This window comes from Lissotriton helveticus, chromosome 12 (assembly GCF_964261635.1).
Source record: "Lissotriton helveticus chromosome 12, aLisHel1.1, whole genome shotgun sequence".
NCBI classification, from domain to species: Eukaryota; Metazoa; Chordata; class Amphibia; order Caudata; family Salamandridae; genus Lissotriton; species Lissotriton helveticus.
This window is the reverse complement of record NC_136073.1, coordinates 702,695,623-702,723,242: the sequence shown is the minus strand read 5'-3', so window position 1 is coordinate 702,723,242 and position 27,620 is coordinate 702,695,623. Positions and strand designations below refer to the sequence as shown.

Here is a 27,620-nt window from a genome sequence, read left to right as displayed (position 1 = left end):
CAAAGTGGACAAGTAATTCCTGTGTCTCCACCCCACTGTGCAATTCTGGCTGGCGTATGATATAAGGAATATAATGACTTATAGTGTTGTGATTGTAGTGTCGCAGAGCAAAGAACTGTGTACCCTAAATCCAGTGATGTCTGTAAGTCCTCCGCGGACGCCCCCACCTTTACCGCCCATTTATTAGCACATTTTTCTCTATCATCGGTTTTTAGTATATACAGTTCCGCATACAACTGTCGAATTGTACAGTGGTCCGCCCTCTCCAAATAATCCATAATTCTACTGTGTTTGAACCCTATTAATCCACCTCTTTTATTTACAAAGTAGCTTCTTATCTGTAAATATTTAAAGAAATTGTTTCCCAATATCCCGTGTTTTAGTTATAAATCCTGAAATTGTCTAAACTCCCCCTCCGTGTCCAGTAGATCCCCTATCTTCTTGATCCCCTTATTCTCCCAAACCTTCATAGTTGCATCCCTGAATATATCTCCTGGCAATGAATGATTACCATATAGACGCGTATAGTAATTATATCGACCAATGCCAAGCTTTTTCGCCACCGCCTTCCACACATTATATGCTGCTCGTAGAGTCTTAAACTTAGTATGTTTAAAGTAGTTAAAATCAACTGTTTTCAGCAGACCGTTCTCGGCTTCCTCCCCCACTAGTGCTCTATATACATTCGTGTGACTTAATCTGCCATCTTGGTTCTCTTTACCCTCGCCGCCTAATAGTCCTTGTGTATACTGCAAAACTGCTGTCCAATAATAGAATCTAAAATCTGGGGCCCCCCATCCTCCCTTCGCCCTCGGGAGTACCATGTATCGATAGGCTCTTCTAGTCTTCCCTTGAGCCCATATCAGTCTATTAAGTATTAATTCCAGTTTCCTAAACCAAGCCGGATCAAAAAATAATGGTATCGCTCTAAAAAGGTACATACATTTTGGAAAGGTGATCATTTTAATGACGTTTATCCTACCCATTAATGTCAGATGTAAATTGTGGATCCTTTCGGTGTTTCTTTTTACTTTATCTAGTAATGGATTCATATTAAGTCCTACTAGGCTATCTAAGTCGGTAGTCACCTTTACCCCTAAATATGTGGCTGCAGTGACTATGACTATTCTGGTATCTTGGTGTATTGTATACTTATTCTGCACAATCTGGGTTTTGCCTTTATTAATCGAGTAGCCTGCAATTATCCCAAAGTTTAAGGCCTCCATCTCTATTTCAGTTATCGATCTCCCTGGGTTTGATGTTATAATAGCCACGTCATCCGCATATGCGAATAGCTTATACTCCCTACCATGTAACATAACCGGGTATATATTAGCGTTGCTTGCTAATTTCCTTAAAAAAGGATCTAGATATAAGGCGAACAGCAAGGGGGAAGCTGGGCATCCCTGTCTCGTCCCTCATCTGATCTGTACTGCCTTTGTGTAATTTCTGTTTATTCTCACCCTTGCTGTTGGCTGTTCGTACAGGGCAGGGCCTTAATTGCCTTGATGTAGCCCTTGCCTATCCAAACCACTTCATTACCCTCCACAGATAGTCCCACGAGACCCTGTCGAAAGCCTTCTCAGCATCGAGGAATATAGCCGCGACAGGGTCCCGTGTCACCTCTGCAGCATCCAGAACCGTAATCATTTGCCTGATGTGCTGTGTCGTGCCTTTCCCGTGAATAAAGCCATGCTGTGAAGTGATGACTAACCCCTCAATAACCTTACTTAGTCTTTGAGCTAGTGTTTTGGAAAAGATTTTTGTGTCTGCGTTTAGTAAAGTAATTGGCCTGTAGGATCCAGGCTCTAAAGCTGGCTTATCCTTCTTTAAAATCACTATTATATCGGCGCCTGCCCATGACTGTGGTACCGATCCGCCTGCCTGTGCCTGTCTAAAGATCTCTAACATATCTCCCCCCAATAAGTCCCAAAATGTCTTATAAAATTAGACCGGTATTTGGTCTGGTCCTGTAGCTTTCCCCGCTGGAAGTTTATTCACAGCCTCCCTTAATTCTTGTAGTGTTATTGGGAGATCTAGTTCCTCTTTGGCCTCCAGATCTAATATATCATGATGTATCCCTGACAAATATTCTGTTATCTTCTCATCTGTGTTGCTTATATTTGAATCATACAGGTTGTCAAAAAAGCTCCTGAAAACCTCCTGTATCTTTTCTGGTGTATTAACCTTATTACCTAAGCTATCTCTAATTTCCTTTATATCCCCTGTTGATAAATTTTGTCGGGTACGTATTGCTAGGAGGTGTCCAACTCTTTCATTGAATTCATAGCACTTTTCTTTCTTTGTCAAATAGTTCCCCGCAGCTTTCTGTGCCAAACTTATCCCTGCCTCTGCTTTGTTCAATTCTATTTCTAATAGTATTTCCTCTATTGGCTCTCGTTTAGATATAGCCCCGATTAATCTCTCTTCTAAAATCCCCAATTCCCTCATCTTATTATCCATCCTGATCTTCTCCTTCTTAGTACTTTGTAATGTGTAACTTAGTGTTTCAAAAAAACGTATTACAATGTCCCCAAGTTGGAGAATGACAGAAAAATGGGTTCCTACAAAGTTGGCTGCCCACTAAGCAAATTCATTTACTGGACACAACCACTAGAGCTCACACTCAGTGTTGCAAATGAGTAAGTTCACACAACATCAAACTATTGTATCAATAATGGACATATTAGCATATGAGTATGTTAATGTTCAAGGGACCTGTGTTCCCTTGAACATTTGTAAATTTTTTTGTGTACAATTATTATGTATTTGTAGTACTTGTTGTGTATAACATATCTGTTTTTAAAATTTAAGAAAAATGTGTAATAAACTTATGTTTATTTTTTATAATACAAAATTTTGATGTGGAGTGCTTCTTGTCACATGAAATCATTAACATACTCATATGCTAATATGTCCATTATTGATACAATAGTTTGATGTTGTGTGAACTTACTCATTTGCAACACTGAGTGTGAGCTCTAGTGGTTGTGTCCAGTAAATGAATTTGCTTAGTGGGCCGCCAACTTTGTAGGAACCCATTTTTCTGTCATTCTCCAACTTGGGGACATTGTAATACGTTTTTTTGTCATTTCCCCCGGTCCCAATTTGTACCTGAGGGGGCCCCCTATACTTTCTTCACTAACTTAGTGTTTCCCCCCTAACCCCGGCCTTAAATGCATCCCACACCATATTAATCGTAGCTGTGTTCCTAATAACCTCCCAGAATAGGGGTATCCATTCCTGCATATGTCTAATATATCCAGGCTCCCTTAGTAGGCCTCTCTCGAATGTCCAAGTGCTGTTTTTCCCCGCTCTCCTAGTGGCAGATGTCAGATTTAACACTAGTGGGTTGTGATCCGAAACTACCCTGGGCAATATTTCTAATTTAGATTCATTCATTATTAATCTTGATATAAGAAAATAATCTAATCTCGCTACCACCTTGTGGGGGGCTGAGTAAAACGTGCTCCCTGTCCCTATTGGGTTCTTTTCTGCCCAGACATCCACTAATGCATTATGTAACGCCATATTGTGTATGGCCTTACTTGTTTTTTTCTTTCGCCCGCCATATCCTCCTCTATTCGTCATACTTCCTCCATCCAGGCCATTGATGTTAAAATCTCCACAGCATATTATCGGTTCAGGCTATAAAGCAAGTTCCACATCTAGAAACTCAAAGATCCCTGGTTCATCATCATTTGGGGCATAAACTGGGATCGTTTTAACACTGCCCTGAGTTGGATGCTGTTGGGCTGCCTGTGAGGATTGCCAGGACCTTTCTCAACTGCTTGCCGGACCCGCTGCGCGGGTCCCGCTTCGTCGTCGAGGGAGTCTGCTGGGGGCTCTGGACTCGTGTGAGAAGTTGGCCTGATGTGCAGTGCTCACTATTCTAGTGATCACTATATATCAGTCCAAACAACCCTTATTGATGATTGGTTGTAAGTCAACCTTATAGACCAGCTATCCTAGTAGCATGGATACGAGCAGTCTAAGGCTAAGACTCTAGAGGGCGTGTTAAGCCAGCTGTTTTACCATCACATTACCCCTTGAACACCCAGTGAAAGGAGACCACACAAGTTGTTATGAAAATAAACAGTGTATTTATTAGAATCACAACAACCCTGTACTCTTTATGAGGACAGGGTGCTAGGCACACAACAAAACTCTTACGAAAATACTTAAGTTAGCACGTTATACACAAATGCCCGAGGGGCACGAAAAACCATATACTTTAAAAGTGGAATGCGAAATTACTAGCAGGTAAGTACAGTACTAATAGGCTTTGGAATCGCTAGGACTTGACTAGGGAATCGTTAGATTACTACTAGGAGACCTAGGGGACTCGGGTGCAGAGTGTGCACTCTCACGCGGGATGCGGGACAAAGTCTATGGAGGCTAGTAAAGGCAAAGTTAGTGTTCACGGGCGAACCCGACCTGGTAGGGAGAAAACGACAGTGGATCCTGACCCTTGGATAGTGAGGCTATGCTGGGACACCGGAGTGCCGAAGTTACCTAGCCCAGGGGCTGCAGCTGCATAGGTCTGAAAAGACGTCGGGGATCTCGTTGCCGGACCAGGAGCCTGGAAGGAAGAAGTTGCTGGCAGGCGACCAGTGAAGAAAAGTTCGAGGGATCCAAACCTGGATCAAGGAAGAAGAAAACCTGAAAGCAGAGGGGACCAAGTTCTTGAATCACTAGCCAGTGATTAAGTGGGCACCAGGATGGCACCGGGCGAAGTCACCGCAGTCAGGTGAGTGGGCGCTGCTGGGCTCTGCAGTCTCTCGGACCAGGAGGCGTTGTCGGCGACCAGGATGGAGGTGCGAGCTGTCCCACGACGGATGAAGTTGTCGGCGTCGAAGTTACCCAGGATTGGGCAACAAGCCTTGGCTAATTCAAGCCCACGCGGTGGACTCAAAATGGCGTCTTGAGTGGACCAGGAGGGTCCGGGGTGCTCCTCTTCTGGAAGGGAGCAAGGGCCAGTCTGGAGCAACCAGACCAGCAGCAGGAATGTCGTCGGGCGTCGTCAGGAAGGCCACAAGCCAACGGGCTAGTAGCCAAACAACGCGGTGAGCAGCGGAAAGCAGAAGGGCCCCACGCAGATCGTGGAGATGCTGGGGGGCTGCACTTCGGAGCTGGAGCTGCTCAGAGTCGGGGCTTCTCGGACCCCAAAGCACTCACCAGTAGATTACTCGGCGGGCTTGCTGGAAAGAAGTCGTGCAGTCTTGAAGATGGCCGGTCCCTTGAGGTCTCGTCGCACCCACGGTTCTCAGCTGGGCTGTAGAGGCGGGTAGAGGTCAGAGGTGCCAGGGAAGCCGGTTCTCGTCGAGCTGGGCAGTCGGATTCCGGAGGAAGGACTTGCAGCAGACCGCAGTGTTCTTAGATGGTGCCTGCGGATGCAGGGTGACTACTCCTTAGTCACAAGGGAGAATCTTGAAGAAGGAAATCTTGAAGTCCTTTCGCAGAAAGTCGTGTCTTGATTCCAAAGATGATCTGATTTGGAAGGGGGCCAGTCTCTACCTTTATCTGGGAAAAGGGGGCTGGCACGCGACTAGGTCCTGCCCTATGGGTGGGACCAGGAGGGGGGTGGTTACACCCACTTCCTTGGCGGGCTTTTCCCCAGGCCAGGGGCTGGAGTGCCCCTGGAACTGGTTCCAGCCAGCCTATGCACAGTGAGCACCGGGGTGCCACGTGCAGTCACCTTCCTCTAAAGCCCTGCCTACCTACAATACACAAAACCCTGTCTGGGACGGTGCTGGCACCGCCCCTGGCAGGAAACCCTTTGTCCTTATTTCCTGCTCTGGGAGGACTCCCAGCAGCAGGAGGGCAGACTTGTGTCTCGGTGGCAGCATCCATTTTGTGGATGCTAAGGCTCTGTCTGACTTTAACCGGGGTTAGGGGTTACATACATGTCGTGTCCCTCTAGAAGGGTGGAATGCTAACCCCGTCGCCAGAATTGGCGAGGGGTTAGTATTCCAATTCGTATGACACCTTACTCGACATGTTTTGATAAAGCGATACCAGAGTTGGCATATAACCGCGAGGATTATAATGCACTTAAGAGTATATGGTATGCGATATCATGGAAACGGCTAAGGGATGGATCCCGAAAGCCGCAGACAGGCTCAGCTCATGCCAGAGCACCATCTCACACGATTCCAAGCACTCTGCCTTCAGGATTGTTAAGGCCTGCCATAGGAGTGACTGATAGGAGATCTGTGTGTCCATTTTAGGGTTAGAGATAGGTATACTATATCTAAAGCAAAGGGTGATTACACCACCTTGCCCCAGCTGTCAAGCAGCCAGTTGTGTCAGATTTGGATGGCCAGCCAGGGGTGGCATAATACATGCTGCAGCCCCTGGTAGGCCCTGGGTACACCTATGCCCTGGGTACCTAGGGTACACTGTACAGGGACTGATAAGGTGGCTCAGTATCCAATTTAGATATGTACCTAAGGTACATGGAATCCATTTTACAGAGAGAGCAGTGGGCCTGAGGTCCTGAACAGCAGGGCCTCAGGTCAACTAAGTCAGAAAACCAGCAAAACACCAGGCAAAAAGTTGGGGGCAACCATAGTCAGGGGTCAACCTTCCTACAACTCGTGTTGGGACTGTTGGGGCGTTTTCCAGGCTGGTAGTAGGGCTGCGAGCACTGCAGGGACTCCATCTACCAGGAGTCCCTGCCCGGCCAACTCGGAACACCTGGCCCGCTCTCCCTGCTAACCCCGCCCCCCCCCCGCACGGACAGTCCGTAAAAGGCCACTCACCTTCACCATTGTGGGATCGTTTTAACACTGCCCTGAGTTGGATGCTGTTGGGCTGCCTGTGAGGATTGCCAGGAACTTTCTCAACTGCTTGCTGGACCCGCTGCGCGGGTCCCGCTTCGTCGTCGAGGGAGTCTGCTGGGGGCTCTGGACTCGTGTTGGGACTGCTGGGGCGTTTTCCAGGCTGGTAGTAGGGCTGCGAGCACTGCAGGGACTCCATCTACCAGCAGTCCCTGCCCGGCCAACTCGGAACACCTGGCCCGCTCTCCCTGCTAGCCCCGCCCCCCCCCGCACGGACAGTCCGTAAAAGGCCACTCACCTTCACCATTGTGGGATCGTTTTAACACTGCCCTGAGTTGGATGCTGTTGGGCTGCCTGTGAGGATTGCCAGGACCTTTCTCAACTGCTTGCCGGACCCGCTGCGCGGGTCCCGCTTCGTCGTCGAGGGAGTCTGCTGGGGGCTCTGGACTCGTGTTGGGACGTTTTCCAGGCTGGTAGTAGGGCTGCGAGCACTGCAGGGACTCCATCTACCAGGAGTCCCTGCCCGGCCAATTCGGAACACCTGGCCCGCTCTCCCTGCTAGCCCCGCCCCCCCCCGCGCACGGACAGTCCGTAAAAGGCCACTCACCTTCACCATTGTGGGATCGTTTTAACACTGCTCTGAGTTGGATGCTGTTGGGCTGTCTGTGAGGATTGCCAGGACCTTTCTCAACTGCTTGCTGGACCCGCTGCGCGGGTCCCGCTTCGTCGTCGAGGGAGTCTGCTGGGGGCTCTGGACTCGTGTTGGGACTGCTGGGGCGTTTTCCAGGCTGGTAGTAGGGCTGCGAGCACTGCAGGGACTCCATCTACCAGGAGTCCCTGCCCGGCCAACTCGGAACACCTGGCCCGCTCTCCCTGCTAGCCCCGCCCCCCCCGTCAAACACTTTATATTTTGGGCATAGACTCCGCTGCGCGGGAGCGCGGCGGGAGCGCGCCGGGAGAAGCCCGGGACAAGGGCGGGACCGTCTGTGGCCGTCCGTGTTTGGTCGAGGTTGGGTTGGGCCACCCCCCCTGCTTCTTTGTACTTATCGTTGTGCCAATATTGTTGTACGGCTATTGTTATAATTATGCCTTTACGTTCTGGTAAAGAACGCACTGTACAGTTGCAGACCACAAAGGGGGTAGTCTCTGGCCCTTTAGACGCTTTTATCACCAGGGCCACAGGTATCCTAGAAAAAGAGATAGCCATGGCCGAAAAAAGGCTCTCAATAGATCTGGTTAGCGGGAAACGCTCTTCATTGGGAAGGTTGGCCACAATACCTAGCCCTGATGCACGGGCCCGAGTACGAGCCACCATCCTGTCGAAATAGCGGTGGACGTGCACCGTGAGGTGGAGGGGGAAGGCCTACCTCCGACTGTGATAGAGAGCAATTCTAACCCCGACGACACACAAGGCAGTGGGGGTGAGGGCAGTGTGCTCCTGGCCAGTCAATCTCAGTTGGACTCATCCACGGATGACGACTCTCTGAGAAATGTACCACGTAAAAGGAAAAGATGAAAGGGCCATGAGAGGGGGGGTGCCACCAAGATTCAAAAACCTAATGCCCCAGCACATCCCACTGTCCCAACCCCCGAAACCATCTCCACCCTACATCCTGTCCTAGTATTAAATGATCCCCCGAGTCCTTCTCACATCCCCTTCGGGTCCTCGGACCCATGCCCCACCTGTTACAGTAGTGATGACAGTTTGCTGACCAAAATGGAAGCCTTGTTTAAAACTCTTTTACTTCCTGTACTCGAAAGAACACGCTTGATGACCGCGAAATTGGATGCACTCGAGTCTATTGTAAACACCAATACTGGTTTCTTAAAAAAGTTAGCAAACTCCCAAATTGTTCTGGGGAATCCTAGTTCTTCCTCGAGTAATTCCAAAGGCCAGAAAAACGTAACCATAGGTAAAATTTCATTGTCAGTAATTGCTGGTTCAGTATCTTCTAATCCTGATCTTAATAAAAACAAGGGCTCAGTGGCAGGGGGGAGTCCTGGGAACAATGATTGTACGCCTGCACCAGCCTCCTTGTTTCAGGTGCCAAAGAAGACTCCCTCCAAATCTAACCACCAACGCCAGCCGAATACCCCTGCACCTCCTGTGACTACTCGGCCTCAGGATAGTGTAATGGATGCTCCCAGCACATCTTTTCAGCCCAAATTAACCAATGGTGCAAAGGGGAGTAGATCCATCAATCCCCCAACTCCTCTTGCGAAAGCCAAAAAACGGGTACCCCCATGCACAGACCTACCTCTAGAAGCAAATCCATATACGATAGTTTTAACAGGTGTTGTCCCTCTTAGGGACGGTTCCAATGAATCACACAGGGACCTCCGAAACAAAGTTGTATTTTGGCTAAATAAAAACCGCCCTCTTCCCCCCTCCTCCTCGACTGAAATATTGTTTGTGAGAAGAGTTGAATGGGTGGGCCACTGTACCAAGGATTTAGAAGGGGACTGCATTATTATATCCTTTAAGGATCCCTGGGTGGTAGATCTTCTGCGTAGGGAAGCAAGGTTTGGGAGGCTGGGGGATGTGCAGACCCTAGGCCTTGGGTATTTTTATCCCAGACGATCCTGCGAGTTCCCCTCCAGTCATGCCCTCCCAAGAATACCTGTTAGAAGATATCATGCTGATAGAACACCTTACATCCCGCAGCACCCATCATTGTTCAATCGCTACGAACCCCTCTCTGGCCTGGAGTGTATTGATTGACTTCACCGGGCAGTTGGCAACAGGAGGGTTCTGGGCAACCAAGTAGGTGGGGCTGACGGAGTTTGTACTGAGGTGTCTATTCAAGGGGACATCAGCATTGAGAGGGAGATGGTGGCGGCATCTGTATACCCTCACCAGGAGGATATAATGGTGGCGGGTCCACAACTGAGTATAGCCGCACCCTTGGGAGTGGATCACAGTGGTATGCATAGTATTACAACACCCAGTCAGGTTGCAACACTTAAATTAGCATCATGGAATGTGGCAGGGATGAGGGGTCGTATGGACTCAGAGGACTGGTTGGATTTTATTGATACTTTTGATATTTTGCTGTTTCAGGAAAGTTGGGCCCCTGATCCTATCCATAGGGTCGGGTTCCTAAACTTTTTTAAACCAGCAATAAGGGGCAATAAGGGTCGGGCATCGGGAGGGTTAGTGATCTGGGTTAAACAGTCCATTGGCTATCGACCAATGGAAATCTCTGTGGACAACCCGGACCTCTTGGGAATTAGACTAAGCAAAGAAAACTGCCAGGACATTGTAATCATTAACATCTATGCACGTGGCCAACCGGGTGGGCGCTGCCCTAGTATCCTAGATGTGTTAGACTCCTACCTTGAAGAGGTAGGGAGAGACAAGTTACTTGTCCTAGCAGGGGACCTCAACTGTACCTTCGAGCCGCTTTATGCTGCGGGGGAGGACTTGGGGTTTGCGGAGGATATTGTCTGGAACATCCCGATGCTGTCTCTGGACAATATTAAAAGAGGCTCTGAGGCAGCCTTACACTGGATGGGGCTGTGTCTAGATTGGGGGCTAAGGGCAACCAACGGTCGTACAGCCTCTGACAAAGTTGGCAAACCCACTTTTGACAAAGGGGTGAGAAAAAGTCGAATAGACTACATCTTGCTAAAGATGGAATATTGGTCACTTCTGATTGACATGGAAGTAGTGTCCCGCCCTGAAAGCGACCACAACCCATTGTCACTAAGTTTGAGACTCCCAGGTGGATTCGGCAGGCCCACTTCTGCTGTTCATGTAACAGGGGATGCTATCTTAACAAACGATAGAAGAAGGCTTAGATGGTCCAGGGTTGTGGAGAACCCGACCCTTCTTGATAGCATAACGAAGGCCGCCTCGTCGACTTTGAGCGACATTTCGTCCCTTGCCCACACCAGGGTTGTTGGTGATCAGATCTGTGACCTTCACGAACAGTGTTTTGCTCATCTTAAGGTCCTCTTGATGCTTCCACCAACGCAAGGCACCGTAAAGGTACATGGTTCTCGGGAGAAATGGTACAATAAAAACTGCAGGGAGGCGCATAGTCGTTTAGTTAAAACAGTGAAATCTAGGATTTCCAGTGACATAAAGGAGGCACGCTCAATGTATAGAAGAACCCTGTGGGAAGCGAAAAGGGAGTGGGACGATCTACATTGGTCTGACCTACTGGATGCCTGCACTTCTGCCAACCAGATCAAGTTTTGGGAAATTGTTAAGTGGGGCAGAAACCCCGACTCTCAAACCCCAGTTAACCATGTGTCTGCAGAAGCATGGGTTGATTTCTCTTCTGGTCAGTTTATGGACCCTGACTTAGAAATTGACACAGATTTAACCAGGCAGTTAATCACCCTCATTCCTAATCAAGAGTTAAACTTCACCCCACTGGAAACTGAGTCTGCGCTCCGCCTGGTCCAAAGGGGGAAGGCGCCAGGGATGGATTGCATCCCGGCCAATTTATTTAAGGTCAAGCTCCAACTCTGGGTTCCCTACATAACTACGATAGCGAATGCCATTGCTAAGGGGGCCAGGATCCCTGTGTCCTGGAAGGGGGCGGAGATTCTCCCAATTTTTAAAAAAGGGGACCGATCAGACCCGGGAAACTACCGCCCAATAAGTTTAATTGACTCACTTCAAAAGGTCATTGCAAGGATGGTCAAACAAAGTGGAATCCACTCAAAAAAAGTGGCGGTGGTCCCTAAAGTGATGGGGAGCACACAGTGTTGTTTAAATGCCCCTCACACACCAACAGGCCCCTTGGTGTCATGCTTCATCATCGGGGCCTTCGCACCCCTCTACGGGATGCGGCGTGCTACGACTCACGAATACGCAGGAGCACTTGATAGTGAACTATGTGAGGGAGTGTGTTACTAAGGGAAAGTGTGAGTGAAGTAAGGTGAAAGTGAGTTACTTTAAAAATACCTGGCACGTAGGAGAAAAATTATTTATTATGTCCTCGGCTGGTATTGTTAAAAAGGTGCAAAAGTGGGTTGTTTGAATACGAATTAGGGTATTACAACCAAAGTGTCAACATGTTTCGGAGCGCAGGGGCTCCTTCTTCAGGACAAGGATATGCACAATATCCTCACCTTACTCACATGAAATGTAAAAGTGTATAAAATCCTTTTTTTAAAAAGAAATGTGTAATATACCTAACAATGTTAATTGTTGAGGTGAGTTCAGTTGCGCCCAATTGGCGTTGCAGAGAACTTATTGTTCTCAGTCTGATCACCTCATGAGCCTATGCATAGTATTGGGGGGATCCTTCCATACTGCTCAGTAAAGCAACGGTTACTGCATAGCAAATCGCCTGCCTTCCCCTCAACGCTGCTCCGAAGAAGACCGGTTGTTCTCCCGGCTGTGCCTGCGCCTACTCCGTTGTTGGACGGAGCCGTTTGGGGCGTTGACCGTTTCCGGGCTGGACACTAGTGTGAGCGCTGTACAAACCAAGCTCTATTAGCGCAGAGCAGTACCAACGCGACGATATCTTACCGTGGTGAATATTGGCACAAACTATCCCTGCCACGGAGTTCACGAATGTTGCTGAACTTCCTCGAGTTCAGTCGGCGGTCCCCGCTGTGGCGCGCTACACTCTGCCTGTTTTGGACGCAGAGCAGTGTTTTTCCCGGCAGAGGTGGAGGCGGAGGCGGCTCACGGAAGAAAAAGAAGACACCGCTACCATCATCGGTTAGCACTCGCAGCAATAGGAGAGACGGTGCAGGAAGAGACCAGAGAAGAGAGGAGCCGGGCAACGAAGAGCCCGAGATGGCAGAGGCTGCGTCACCAACCCCTGGTAAAACTGCTACAAAACAGGGTAAGAACACTAATAAGCCTGCCTTGAAATCTAATGAAGCCTCGTGCGCTAAGAACATTGTATCACAAACATTGCCCGACCTGTTTGGGAAACAAGCTGCCAAAAAAAAAACAATTGATGGCAATATTCAAAGTGCAGATTTGACTGTTTCACATTCGCCTAAACAATGTTCTACTACAGTTGAAACCCACAATAATTCTCTAAATCCCATACTGACTAATCCTCTGAGAAAGGGTATTATGGGAGATGTAGTCTCTGGCGGAGCTGTAATCAGTCGAGCTTGCTCTCTTCCCTCGCTATCTGTATCGTCTGAAACTGACCAACAGAATGAAAAAGAAACTCCTACACAGCAAATCAATTTAGAGGTTTCTGAAAAATTCTACTCTCTGTCTGAACTCTCATCGGATGAAACAACTGGTTTAAACAAAGACTGGGCAGAATTTAGCTGTGAGAGTCTATCTTCGGATGGTGACGTTAGTATGAGTCCTGATAATACTAACGCGGCTACTATCATTAAAAAAAAGCTATGGAAAAAGAGGTCATTACGTGCGGCGAGTAAAGAAGATGCTCCTAACTCACCCAGAGGGGAGAACATTCTATCTTCTAATTTAGTATCTGCTGCTACCACTGATACCTTGGGATCTAATCACAATTCTATCCTAGATCCGGCCCTACTACAGGAGAATAATGAAATTTGTGAAGAGATCACTTTGAAAACGATCTTTGATACTATGATGAGCCACAGGGCTGAAAGCAAAGCCGAAAACCAACGCACACAGATGACCTGCGCTAAGGTTAAAAATGCAGTTCGCCGTGCAATTAAGATGTGCTCTGAGACTACCGACAGAGTTGTTGAAGCGGAGGCCAGAATCTCTGTTTTGGAAGAAGAAAGTATGTCACAGAGACAGGAAGTTGGTGACTTTAAAGCCCTAAAAGAAGACCTGTCCGACAAAATAGCTAATTTGGAGAATCAGGCCCGTAGAAGTAATCTACGTTTTTTGGGAATTCCCGAAAATAAAGAAGGGTCTGATCCGCGGAGGTTTATTATTAATTTACTAAAAGATGCCTTTCCTGAGATGACCGATTGGGATTGGGCACGAGAAATACAGCGTGCTCACAGATTTCCCTTCACTATAAGGAACTTACGACAAGGCCAAGAAAACTATCCCAGGGCTATTCTGGTCTCATTTAATAACTTTCTCGCCCGTGAAGCTATTTATGTAACTGCGAGACCAGATAAGAAAGCGGATGGACTGGGCTGTCAGTTTTTTGTACGTCCGGACTACTGTCAAGCCACTGTGGCCCAAAGGTGGCGATTGAGACAACTGATCCCTGATTTTCAAAAGAAAGAGGTTGCAGTTTTTCTCCAAGGCCCAGCAAAGCTAAAGACTGTATTCAAGGGCACAGTAAAATACTTTATTTCTGAAACTAAAGCCAAAGAATATCTGGATTCCATTTGAAAAATAACTAGGAGTTAAGACTGTAAGAATATAAGACTATAAGATTGTATGACTATAAGGACTATTAGTTTAGTAATTTATGTTGAGGCTTTCAATCTATTTTTTCAATAAGTAGGATTGCTATGCTCTCTCCTATTCTTTTCTTTCTTTTCACTGTTTTTTCTTTTCTCCTTTTTCTTCGTCAGGACGCTATGGGCCAGGGACCCGGCACCCATATGCTTTAGGAACTGGTAGTTCCTATGCCTCATATAATGGGGAGGGAGGGGGGAGGGGTTCTGGGGCAAAGGGTGGGGGTGGGTAGGGGTAAGGGCTGGTGGTGGGGGTGTAAGGCAGAGGTATTCATTGCAAGGATGTTTATAAGGCACTCAAGCTGTAGTACTGAAGAGTATATATTGTTGATGCTTGCTTACATTTTTTTCTTAATTATTATTTCATCATGGATAAAAAGGTGAAAATATGTACAATTAATATCAATGGTCTTAATGATTTAAAAAAGATTGGGATGTTTCGTTCAATGCTCCAGACTTTATCTATTGATTTATTATGCATTCAGGAAACTCATATTGCATGGGATAAGCGCTCTCTTTTGGATAAGCTGGGACTGGATGTTCTGCTTACATCTAAGCAAATGGGTATAAAAAGAGGCATTGCAATCTGTATGCGAAAGGGAATCGGGAAATGTCTGAAAACTTTAGCCGATAAATGGGGCAGATGGGGGCTTGCTGAATTAATAATTGGGAGTTGCAAATTCACTATATGTTGTATGTATGGCCCAAATTTAGATGACGCTGAAGTTTTTAATACTATAAATACAGAATTAGCTACTTGAACACAACCAATCATAGTATGTGGGGACCTAAATATTCACCTGCCAGCCGACTGGAATATTAAATCAGGAAGGAGATATATGGGTCGTAAATCCAGAACTTATAGAGCCCTCAGAGATTTGGTTTTAAATAACGGGCTAATTGATGTCTGGCACAAATTGTATTATAAAGATCCTGGATATACCTTCTATTCTATTCCCCATCGGAAATTTGCCCGACTAGATTATTTTTTTGTATCTTCTCTGTTTTTGGAGACAATCAGTGTCGAAATACTACCCCAAGTTATATCAGACCACAATCCTATAATTGCTGAGATTCAGGTTCCCACAGAACGTCAAAATTCAATTAGATCCTGGTCATTCCAGAGAAATCTGTTATTAGATGAAGATTATCTACAATTTATGACGATTATCATTAATGACTATTTTCTAATAAACAATGACACGGCCTCCCCACAAGTTGTGTGGGATGCTTTTAAATCAATCGTACGAGGAGAGACAATTAGTTTTGCAAACTATAAGAGAAAAGAAATCCAAACAGACTTTAAGGAGAGGTTAAATAAGATCAGGCTAATTGAGATGGACCTATCAACCGCGTGTAAAAATAACACCGGTATAGAAGACGCTCAACTACGTCTAGTAATTGAACGTTCTGGCTTACGGATCCATATTGCCGACGAAGTAGCATCAAAATTTAAGCTATATAAAACTGAACGTTATGAATATAGTGAGCGTACCGGCAAAATTCTAGCACAACGCCTCCGTCAAAAATCTTCTTTAAATGAAATACAAGGCGTCAAAGATATGAATGGTGTTTATCATGAAAGTAGGAAAGGAATTTTAGAATCATTCTACGATTTTTATAAGACATTGTATAATGACCTTAATAATGAAGTTGATAAGACTCTCAATCCCGTAAATTATCTCCATAGTACTAATCAATTGTCATTGCGTTCTGATGAGACTGACTTATTTACACGCTCAATAAGTTGGGATGAGATTGAGAATGCCATTCTGAGTCTTGCGGCAGGTAAAGCCATGGGATCCGACCAGATACCCCTTGAATTTTATCGGACATTTAGACACATGCTGAAACCAGAGCTGTTAAAGATCTTTAATTCGGCTTTTCTAAGTAAACCACCTGATTCCTGGTCTACCGCGATTATAGTTGTTTTCTTAAAGAAGAACAAGGATTCAAAAGAATTAGGCTCTTATCGCCCCATCTCTCTTATCACTGCAGACAATAAGATTTATTCCAAAATTCTTGCAAATAGACTAAACCATGTAATGTCTAGTTTAGTCTCTCACATTCAACATGGTTTTATTAGACATAGAGATACCACTGATCATGTTAAGCGTGTCATTACACTATTAGATTGGGCTCAAGCAAAGGATTCCCCAGTCGGGGTGATCTTACTCGACGCAGAAAAAGCGTTTGATAGAGTAGACTGGGGATTCCTTTGGACTGTGCTAGAATGGAAAGGGTTTCCATCTCAATTCATTCAAGCGGTACGATCACTCTATTCTAATCCTAAAGGTGTAATAAGACTAGGTACTGACAACTCGAGACCTTTTTCAATTACTAGGGGGACTAGACAAGGCTGCCCATGTTCCCCGCTTCTATTTGCTCTATACTTAGAACCTTACTTGAACAGACTAATCTTGGAACCTAATATACCATCAGTTCGACTTTTTGAAGTTGACCACAAAGTCTTAGCGTACGCAGACGATGTGGCTATTGTAACTTCTGATGTCTCCTCTGCGCTACCTATAATTATTGATGTTGCTAGAGAGTTTGGGAAAGTTTCCGGTTATAAGCTTAATATCACAAAAACTCAGATTATACATTCTGAAAAGGGTAAACCCACCGACATCCCACTAAATACTACTGGCACATACCTTGGTGTAATTTTATCTCCCAAGGTTGACGACATTGTCGCTTTAAATATAGACCCTTTACTTATATCCACTAATAGAACGTTAGAAAGACCAATAACCTACACCTATCTCTATACGGACGAACTAATGTCATTAAGATGATGATCTTTCCAAAATGTTTGTATTTTTTTCGCACTATTCCTTTATTTTTCTCATTGTCCCTTTTCAATAGAATAGACAGGATGTTGTCCAGGTTTTTGTGGGGGTTCCGTCGCTCTAGAAGATCTTTAAAATGGTGTACTCTCCCGCCAGACTGTGCTGGGCTAGGATTCCCGAATTTTAGAATGTACTATTGGGCTATTACTTTGAAAACAATCCGGGTTCTATTATTTCATGACTATGTAACAGAACCGTCCATGGCACCTTCTATCTTTGAAATGCTCTTAGGCGCTCATGCTCGGCAGTGTTTATTGAAAGTCATCGAACCCAGCTACTATAAAAAAACAAAATTTAAGGTGGTTCTTGCCGCTTTTTTAGTTTGGAGGCAAATGAACAAAACTTTACGTATAACGTTAAAACTGAACTTTTATACACCTTTGTCTGACAATAAGTCACTATCTGAAATCTTTCAAGATAACGTAATTTCCCGATGGCATACGAGACAGATTTATTTACTGGGGCATTTGTATCAAAATGGGGTTTTTATGTCCTTTTCTGAACTTCAAAAGACATTTGGTCTATCTAGGAACGAATTCTTTAAATATCTACAGATCCGTAGTTTTCTAGAAAAAAAAAATCTGCTTTATACTGATATAATGGAGACTATTGACATTCTAGAGAGCTGTAGGAAGAATAATCGTATTGGTACAATCTATCAGTTAATGAGCAATAGGATGCAGAACGACCTCGATCATCAAACCCAGAAATGGCAGAGAAAGCTATGTATAGAAGGGATAGATTTGGTAAAAGCTTTTGAGATGAGTAATAAGACACTAATTAATAGCTCTCTTAAAAGTCAACATTATATGTCTACTCTAGATCTCTATTATACACCTGCTAAGCTGGCAAAATGGAAAGCTTTAAGAGGTATTAACTGTAGCCGCTGTGGAACTTTAGCAGCTGATTCAAGTCATATGTTTTACAGCTGTTCTAAATTGGTCGTATATATAGATAAGATCGAAAAGTTTCCGACCAATCTGTTGCATGTTCAGATTACGCTTCATCCTTCTGTTATTATTTTTGGTGTCTATTTTCCCTCTCGGAATCTATCTCTGGATCAAGAATACTTCTTGTTTATTGGAATGTCTATATACCGATCTTGTATCACTTCCAGATGGTTGGACATAGACCCACCAACATTTGAACTATGGTTGGGAAAGTTGTTAAATGTTTATAGAATGGATAAAGCAGTCTACAAACTGAAGGGATGTAAAACGAAAACTTTTGGCCGGAAGCTATGGTCCCCTATTGACAACTGGATTTAAATTGTATAATGATTGTGTTTGTAAAGACTTATTTTGTATTCTATGCCTCGTTATGTCCTTGTATGTTTTTTTATTTTTTTTATTACCTCTGCCAAAAAACAATAAAAAAAAAAATAAAAAAAAAAGGTTCAGGGCAGCATCCACGTCCTACGAGTCAGGAGAGGGAGTATTTGCGACTCTCCCCTACACCACACTAGCGGCCATCTTGACATTTTTAATGCTGTTTGAAAACTGGATGCACAAGAAACTCTTCTGAAGGTGTTTTTAAATCACAAGTTATTGCTAAACATAGCGCCCCCCTCCTTTGAGGTCAGCACCCCCTCCCCAAGTTAGCACCCAGCGCAGCTGCACCAGTCACACTGCTCAAAAGCCGGGCCTGGGGAGACTCCAAAGAATAACACGGAACGGTGAGGGAGAGTATTTTGCAAGAAGCAGTGCAAACACAAATGTCCACTGTGCAAGCACTGGAGTAGCGATACATAATGGGACTATATAGTCCACACATGTCAACATTTCAGAAGAGGACCTTTTGAAAGAATAATTGGAAGAAAGTATTTCTCCCAGTGACTTCTATTAAAGCAGAGACAGCCAAAATAAAGCAATTTTTGGTCTTAAAAATAGGGAGTCTCCTGCCTGAATCGGGTCTATTGTCAAGTAAGATAGTCGTAAAATCGGAAGAAAAAACAATATGCTACCTTGCTCCTAGCACTGTTTTCAAAGATCAACTCAGCACTGTTCCTTATTTAGCATCAGAAAAAACTGTTTCAGCATGTTATTTAAATATGTATACCTTCGTCCAATTTGAAAATGCTACAGTATATTGAAATGCCAATTATTTAATTAAAACCATCATGCAAACTTCCAAAAATGACTGCAACCTTTTAGAGCAAGTGTCCAAGAAGGGGCAGTGAGAATGTGTTCTCCTAAACCAGGAGTGGTTGATGGTCCAAACAATGCTACTGAGGTGAGGTTTCATTATAAGCAGGGCTTTAAGTGGGATGAAAATAACTGGGGGGGGGGTCTCATAAAGGGGCGTGGCCAATGTAATTAAGGGCGGGGCTTAAAACACGTAAGCCAAAAATTTGTGCTCATCTGATAGATTTCGCTGCACCACTCCTACGACCCTTTCTTGTGGGGATACACCCACCCTGCATACATTATACCTGGTGCACGTATAATGTAGCGCAGAGGTTTACGAAGTGACGCATCTACCTAGATGGGTCACTTCGTAAATATGGCGCAACATGGCGCATGTTTTACGCCACTGGTGCGTCACAAAAAGTGATGTACTGGTGGCGCAAAAGTGACACGGGGGATCATAAATGAGCCCCAATGTATCTAACTAGTCTGTTCAACGGCTGGCCCTTGGGCTGGTCACCATAGCAACGAGTAACTTCTTTCCCTCAGGTCCAGTTTACAGGCATTATGTGAATTGTCTGCAGGCAGAGCTTCTGTTTCAACAGTGCAATCAAGTGTTGCACACACAGATTGGCTGATTTTGTGCCACCAGGGCACTGGGAAGCCAAGGGTCGCAAGCAAGGGGGCAGGGTTCGCAACTGAGGGCACAGGGGTCGCAGTTGCGACCCCTGGTGACCCCTAATTGGGTCCATAGTCTTATTATTCTGTAGGTTTTGTGGCCCTATTCAGCGCAGGTACCTGTTACCAATTCTTTAAACCGCGGGCTTCCTTCAGCACAGACTGTCCTTTCTTTCTCTTCAAATGTAATTTAGAGTCAGCTGTTGGTTTCGCAGTAGGGGCCTTTTTGAAAAGTGCTTTGCACTGGCACAAATTAATGAGTTCTTAAGATATGCTGACATTTAACCTAGCGGTCCTAGTGAATCTTATGGCTATTTAGTATTTTAATATTTATGTATAATAATTATGTGTGCTATTGTAATATATCTTCCATGGGCAGCTATGAATGTTCATTGAGTCTTTTTCTTTTATGGAGTTGGAGTTGCTTTCAATGTTGATCTTGAATGCTCAGCCAGGTTGGCCCTGACGAAGGGATGCCCCAGTCCCGAAATGCATCGGGCTCCTTTTTTTAAGCATCTATGTTTAATTTGATGTGTTGCTCACGATGCAAGGAACACACAATATGATTTGCATGAGACATGTTGTATATCTGTGAAACATTGTTCATGCTCTTGATATTAATCTGTTGTATAATTTTGCATAACATGATTTAATACAACAAACCATTTTCTGAGTTACATAGGTTTATTGATTTCATTGTTGGAGTACAAATGTTAGGAGTAAAGGATCCTTTTGGATTCCTGTGCACAGTGCTCAGTGTATACTACCACGTTGGCTAGTGTTTCTGCTCTTGGACTCGCACGCTTGTACCGACAGCAAGCGTCACACTGTAGCACCACTGTTCATAGTTGGATATGCAGGGTTTACACGAAAAAACAGGTGTGCGCTTCCTCCCCCCTTACGTTCAAAGGAGGGAATCACCACATTCAATGTTGTTTCCCATGAACAATTTACCAGTAAAAACCTTTATAAGATACTTGGGAAAAACCGTGCATCATGCAGGAAACCTATATAGGAAACCATGCAGAAACACCAATTCCCATGGTTATTCCCCATTCATTGGGCGGAAACTCCAGATTAGCACAGTTGTAGTGTAGTTCCTATTATCCCAATAGGCTCTGCGCATTGGAATAATACCTTCAATAGTATAGACCTAGGACGGAGGTTAACGAGGTCTTCTACTGACGATATTAGACTTAAAGTTTTGGGTTTGCCAGCTAGCTCAGAGTTCACTAGAAACTTTCTCGAATAGGCAAGGAGGAGTTGAACCTCCCTGGATAGACAAGAAGGGATTTAGTTTCTGACAACCATAGAACATGACAACTTTGCTCTCCCCTAATCAAGAGTGTATCTCTAGAGTCGTGTGAAAACAAAAGACAACTTATTTTACTCAGTCAGTTCAGTGCATTCTTAGTTTCACCAGATTGTAGAGAAAAGGAAGAGACGGGCGTGTTCAACGAAAGATGTTATTTATTGATCAGTCTCTTTTCTCGTACAAGAGAAATGAATCGATATTATTGCAATACTTATGGTTAAGTAAAGTGCATACAATAAAAGCAGAAGTATAAAATAATACTGTAAAAACATTGATATGGTTTCTAAGCCATATGGTGGTTTAAAATGGATAAAATAGATACATACATATATACATTTGACTAATCGTACTCAACTGGTGCTTCTAACTACGCCTACCCCAGTGTACCTGACCTAAGCCTAATACGTGGGCGGGAGTAGATAAGTAGCAGTTTAAGTTAAGTTTGTTTTGCCAAGTGACTGACTCAAGAATTCTCTGCAAGGGGTTATTCAGTTCTGTACCTGAGATCTAGAATGGTTGAGGGCTGGTATCTCTCGTCTTTTGGTCTTGATATTCCAGCTGCCTGCAAGGGCCGCTTGGAAGCGCCGGAGCTGGATTTCTCGGCAGGAGAAAGCAGCATCTCGTTCTCAGCGCGTCAGGAAGGCGGGGCAGCGCCAGCGGGGTCCGCTCTGTGCTGGCCTCTTCGGCAAGTCTCGCTGCTCCGATCTCGTCACCACCGCGTGTGTTTGCTTAAGGCAATGTCGGTAATATTTATACCTGTAAGGTGCCGAGATTGACGTAAGGATGGACATAGATACGTCAATAAGGATGTCATACGAACTGGTCGTTAGCACATTCTTTACTGAAGTTCTCGGTGGAATCAAAACAATGGCCGCAGGGATTTTCCCAGGTTGTCATAGGTTTGATTTGTTTTGAGAACTCCGTATGCCTTATCAGGGGCTGTAGGAATAGTGCTTGCCTAATTAGATGGCAAGCGTTATGACCTAATCAGATAACGCGTTCCTGTGCCGTGGTGTGGCTTAATCAGATAACGGTTTTTGCATCATGGGATGGCTGCTAGTTAATTGTTAACCAGAACAGGGTCAGGAATAGGGGGATCGATACAGAACCTATAGGAATACATCACACAGTAACACTCCACCTGGCATTTCTTAGGTCAGAATAGCTACAATGAAGTGCCAGAACTTCATAATGGGGCCAAATATATCCAAACATTTGTCTATTTCTGCCAGCTAGAACTCAGTGGATGAATATACCATATGAATTGAATATAACATTGACATTTTGTTTTGTTAGTGGAAATTGTAGGGTGGAGATTACACTCTGACTTCTATGGCTTAAGGGATGGATCAACCTTAGACAAAAATGTGAATGCAACAACTCCAAATGTTCCCAAGATTGGAGATGGGACAGAGACTACTATTTATGATGAATGAATGAATAATCTTCATTCGATCATTGATATAATCGTAAACGAGCAATGCAATAAAAGAAAAAACAGTACGAAAAAAGCAACTAGTCAGCCAGTAAAGAAAAAATAATACAGTGGACATACATATCTGCATAAAAAGAAATATATAATATCATGATATACATAAATATGTCTAGGTAATAAAAAGGGCTAAAGATTCATACTGTCCAGCTCAAAATAGGGTTTAAAATATCCCGCACAGTCGCAGGAAAAATGCCTACTTGATACCAACATGATGAAGCAGCTGGTGCAACCGTGTGCATGGGTGGGGGTATCTAGTACTGTGCTTGTAGGTCGAAGGATCCGATATCTTAACACTAGCCAAACAACGATGTTCTATACTCGAGTTTTCGAGCCAAACAACGCTGTTCTATACTCGAAAACTCTCGCCCGTGCACACGGTTGCGCCAGCTGCTTCATCATGTTGGTATCGAGTAGGCATTTTTCCTGCGACTGTGCTGTTTATTAGCATTGGAGTTGGAGTTGCTTTCATTGTTGATCTTGAATGCTCAGCCAGGTTGGCCCTGACGAAGGGACGCCCCAGTCCCGAAATGCATCGGGCTCCTTTTTTTAAGTATCTATGTTTAATTTGATGTGTTGCTCATGATGCAATGAACACACAATATGATTTGCATGAGACATGTTGTATATCTGTGAAACTTTTTTCATGCTCTTGATATTAATCTGTTGTATAATTTTGCATAACATGATTTAATACAACAAACCATTTTCTGAGTTACATAGGTTTATTGATTTTATTGTTGGAGTATACATTTTAGGAGTAAAGGATCCTTTTGGATTCCCTCCTTTCCCATAATCTTATTCGACTGGTAACTCTTGGTGTGGATGGATCAGTGTTACCCAAGAGATCTAAATAGGGACCATACTGAAGAAACATGCATTCACTTTGGAATATTTGCTCTGCATAGCTATGAGAGCTTTGTTTTTTAATCCCATTGAGATAACAATATGGGCATTACCCTGATAAAATTGTCTTTCCAAGATCCTGACAAAAAAACATCCAAGATAGTCTCAGCTTCAAAATCCTACAAATAATGCAAAGTAAGAATGCTAAGAACAAGAGCACCATGATATATTGACATCACAGTAGGAGGAGGTCTGTGATATAGCACACTACAAGATTTCCAAACTAATTAAATGATTCAATAACCCAGAGGCATTTTTGTGTATTTTGCAGAATCAAATAATGTCATAATACCAACACAATGCTGGATGTGCCCAGATGAAACAACAAATTTGACTGATTGGATTGTAGATTTTGGGAAAGGTCTGGTTGTATTCTGCTCGTGCTCTATTTCCAATGTAGTAGACAAGCCATCAGGCACTGCAGAGTGCCCAGTCTAAATCTACCAGATTAAGTGCCTGATTATGAGTTTGGTGGTGTTACTGCCGTCCTGCAGCAGCGGTGGGTCTGACAACTCCGCCTTGCTGCAGGCATTCACACCCGCCATCTTATGATGTTATGGCTAATAACATGTGACAGCACTTCACGACCGCAGTGTTGGTGGTATATCGCAGAACAGATTACTGTTTCCAATTGGCTGGCGGTGGTGTCCCTAACAGCAGGGGACCAGTGCCGGACAATATATAGTTCTATATGTGTCAATGCAGGTGTGTGACATGTACACATATGCAAGATAGATGTGGAAAAATATATTGTACAAGCACTTTTTCATTGCTAAAATCCAGACCATATGTGCCCAGTCCAGTCAATGGGAGTAAAGGAACTTACCTGGATTTCAGCATCGTCGGGGTTGTTTTCTTCGTGGTCAAGTTGCTCTTGCGAAGGGGGAACCTGGATGAAGGGTTTTGTGTCAAAGACTGAAGAAAAAAAAGGAAATGTGCGAGTTTGCACCCCATTTTCTTTTTTCCTGAATACTTGAAGCAGGCGGGATCCCTGCCACCATCAGCTCGACGGAAAGCTACTTCTTAATTTGGATGGCAGAATCTTTGCCTGTACCGCCCTCTGGTAGCTGCTTTCCCCATGCAGTCGTCGAATCAGTTGCCGAAGGGCTGGTGGTGGTGACAGTGATATGGCAGTCTTTCCTTCTTCAAGCTGCCAACATCCTAATATGGGGAGCAAACTGCCAACTAAGCTGCAGAGTTTTTGATGCCCTTTCAACTGCGGTTTCCTTACTGCCAAACTCAAGTTAGCATTCACATATTTCTTATTTCAGGTTTCACTACATGTTCTTACCAGCCGACACATGGTTCGTCATGAGTTGTCGCTGCTCACAAAGTATTACTTTTGTGCCAGGAAATACACTCATTGCTAACGCAATGTAGGTTTATGTTACTGTTTTTCTAATGCAGTCATGGTTGGTATATGGCTCTTCTACAGAGACAAGGATCACAATAGGCACGCACCATCTACCTCTCATTATTATTCTGCCCTTGACTTGTGCTAACTCTTGAAAATCTGTTGCTTGGCGGTAGGCTGGTTACTAGTCTTCATGTAACTCATCTCCATGTGTGAAATGTATCTTGCATTCCACATCTACCAGTCGACCACTCGACTAAGGTCAGCCTCCCAAATCTTGAATGCCATCCGCCAGCCAAAGCAGAAGGGCTGGATTCACAACCGTAAATTTACATGAGTGGATTTACACACAAGTAGATTTACTTGTATACCTTGGTGTAACTATCCACTTGTTTTCTATTTACCTCCAGTGAGGGGATAGAGCTCCTAAGACTACATTTATGGACATAAAGTTACTGTTAGTAAGTCACCCATTGATGGAGATCTAAGCCACTGGGGTGATCGCCCTATGGGAAAGTTTAGGAAAATTTTATTGAGGTTTTAAAAAAATACTTAAAAATATTCTGTTGTAAAATATAAATGTAACATTAATATTAAAAACATTATATTAAACTTGAACTAATAAAAAGTTACAGCATATAAGCTCTTCAAAGTAAATTTGAATTATTTAATTAAATCATTTAAATGTATTAATATAATTTTAAATATTCATTTGTGAACACTATTATTTTTTAACAAATTCCAACTATCAGTAACAGTTACATTTGTGTTTAATGTGTTGTAAACTCGGTTAAAGGTTTGTATGTAATTAACTTAAATACTTTTATGCTTTACGATAAGTTAGACCATTTAATTACATTTTTATATTTACACCTCTTACTAAATTTCAAAATATAAAATTAATCTCTTGGTCTCTCTCTCTCTTGCACCGAGAAGATAGGGCATGCAGAGGTGGAGATCTCTATCCAGGGGATTGTGAACTGCATTTTGTAGTGAGCAAGTAGTGCTGCTGGACTAGTATTTTACATGCTACTAAATGTAGTTTGTGAATCAGGCCTAAAATAGTTAATGGTACTTCTTCCCCCTTACAAGGCTCCTCACTCTATATTTCCTCTCTATACCCGTACTATAACCTGACCGACTTAAGTTCAGAAAATCTCTGGAGATGCTCCTAGACCAGTTTACATGGGAAACAATCTTTACAATGCAGTCATTACATCGCACTACGTTTACATAGCAGTCATTACATCACAACATCCTTTACATAGCATGTCATTACAATGCAGCCATTACATTGCATGTCACTACAACGCATGTCATTACAATGCATGTCACTACAACGCAGGTATTACATTACAAGTCATTACAACATATACCATTACAACGCATAGTACCCTTACACTATCCGACACTTACCCTACTGTTGTACTCACTGGAGTTAGAATAGTAATTTTTACCCCTACGCTATCCAACACTTACCCTACTGTTGCACTCACTGGAGTTAGAATAGTAATTTTTACCCCTATACTATTCAACACTTACCTTAAATGCAATGTAATGGTATGCATTGTAATGGTATGTGTTGTAAAGGTATAATGTGATGTAATGTAATGCTTTGTAAAGGTAGTTTCTGAAAATGCAATGTAATGGCATGCTATCTAAAAGAATGCATTGTAACATCATATATTCGTTTACACATATCTAGCCCCTTGCTGACATCAGTTGGGGTTTCTTTACTATGCTCAAACCCCTTCCTTACTCTGAAGCAATCTCATGGCAGCAGGATCACACAAGAAACATGCTGAAAACATAAATAAAGGAATAAAGAAGTCTTCTTTTCTTCTCTTTACAGCTTCACCACTGCAAAGAAAGAGTCCTACGCGCATCCTTTCAGCCAGATCTCCTCCGAGTCCTGCGATGAGACCTGGAACTTCTTTAAAACCTGCACCCAGCACAAGTGAGTGTGGACTGCACAGTGCGATGATAACTCAGCAGCCCTGGGGTGAATGGCTATGCAGGCACCTACTATGCACATCACTAATCCACTACCAATGAGAATGGTGAACAGTTGATTCAGAAAGATGTCCTTTGTAGGCTCAAGTGCAAAGAGAACAAGAATTGGGAAAGTCAATTGGTTTGAAGTTTGTACTACAGCTTCTGACATTTCCAATGCCTGTTTATGTAGTATGGAGGAGAGATGACAGATAAAAGCATCTGAAAATGGATGCTAGAGAGAACATGGGTTGCTTTCTTTCCCGTAGATTCCATTTTTCAGATGCTTAGGAGGGCACTCACTCCTCAGTCCTATGAGGCGCTCGCAGATTGTAATATCAGAATGGAGGTGGAAGGACACACCTAAAGAAACAATAGCAAATTGTGACACCAATATACAACTGGGGGCTGATCCAAGATGTTATTGACATTGCCACAAGCCAATGGTGAAGGCTCCAAAGCAAAATAAGCCAGTGGCTCACCCACAGCCCTATAAGCTAGGAATTCCATATGTTTGAGTTAAAGTCTCTTAAGCTAAGAAATCAATATGTTTGGGTTAAAGTTTCTTAAGCTAAGAATGCCATATGTGTGCATTTAATGGCTCAACAGATATACATGTCAAACCAAAGAAGGGAGCCACCCCCTCAGTATCCATGTCTTGGGCGGAACCAGTATCCCTCGAACACTCATATTGACATAGACAGCAGCTCTTCTGCTATCTTTGTCAATGTGCCAGTCAAGGTGCTAGTTATTATATAGGAGCTGAGGTCTCAAGTCGGTGCCAG

At 44.0% G+C, this 27,620-nt stretch overlaps 1 protein-coding gene across 2 annotated transcripts in view; it reads left to right on the top strand.

Annotated features, from left to right (window-relative positions):
* PEAR1 (platelet endothelial aggregation receptor 1) overlaps positions 1-27,620 on the top strand; it is a 376,148-nt gene that overhangs the window by 211,208 nt on the left and 137,320 nt on the right. For both annotated transcript variants that reach the window (XM_078671558.1, XM_078671559.1), the window contains exon 3: positions 26,696-26,800. In XM_078671558.1, the coding sequence (XP_078527684.1) occupies positions 26,696-26,800 (105 nt within the window). The remainder of the gene's footprint in view (positions 1-26,695; positions 26,801-27,620) is intronic.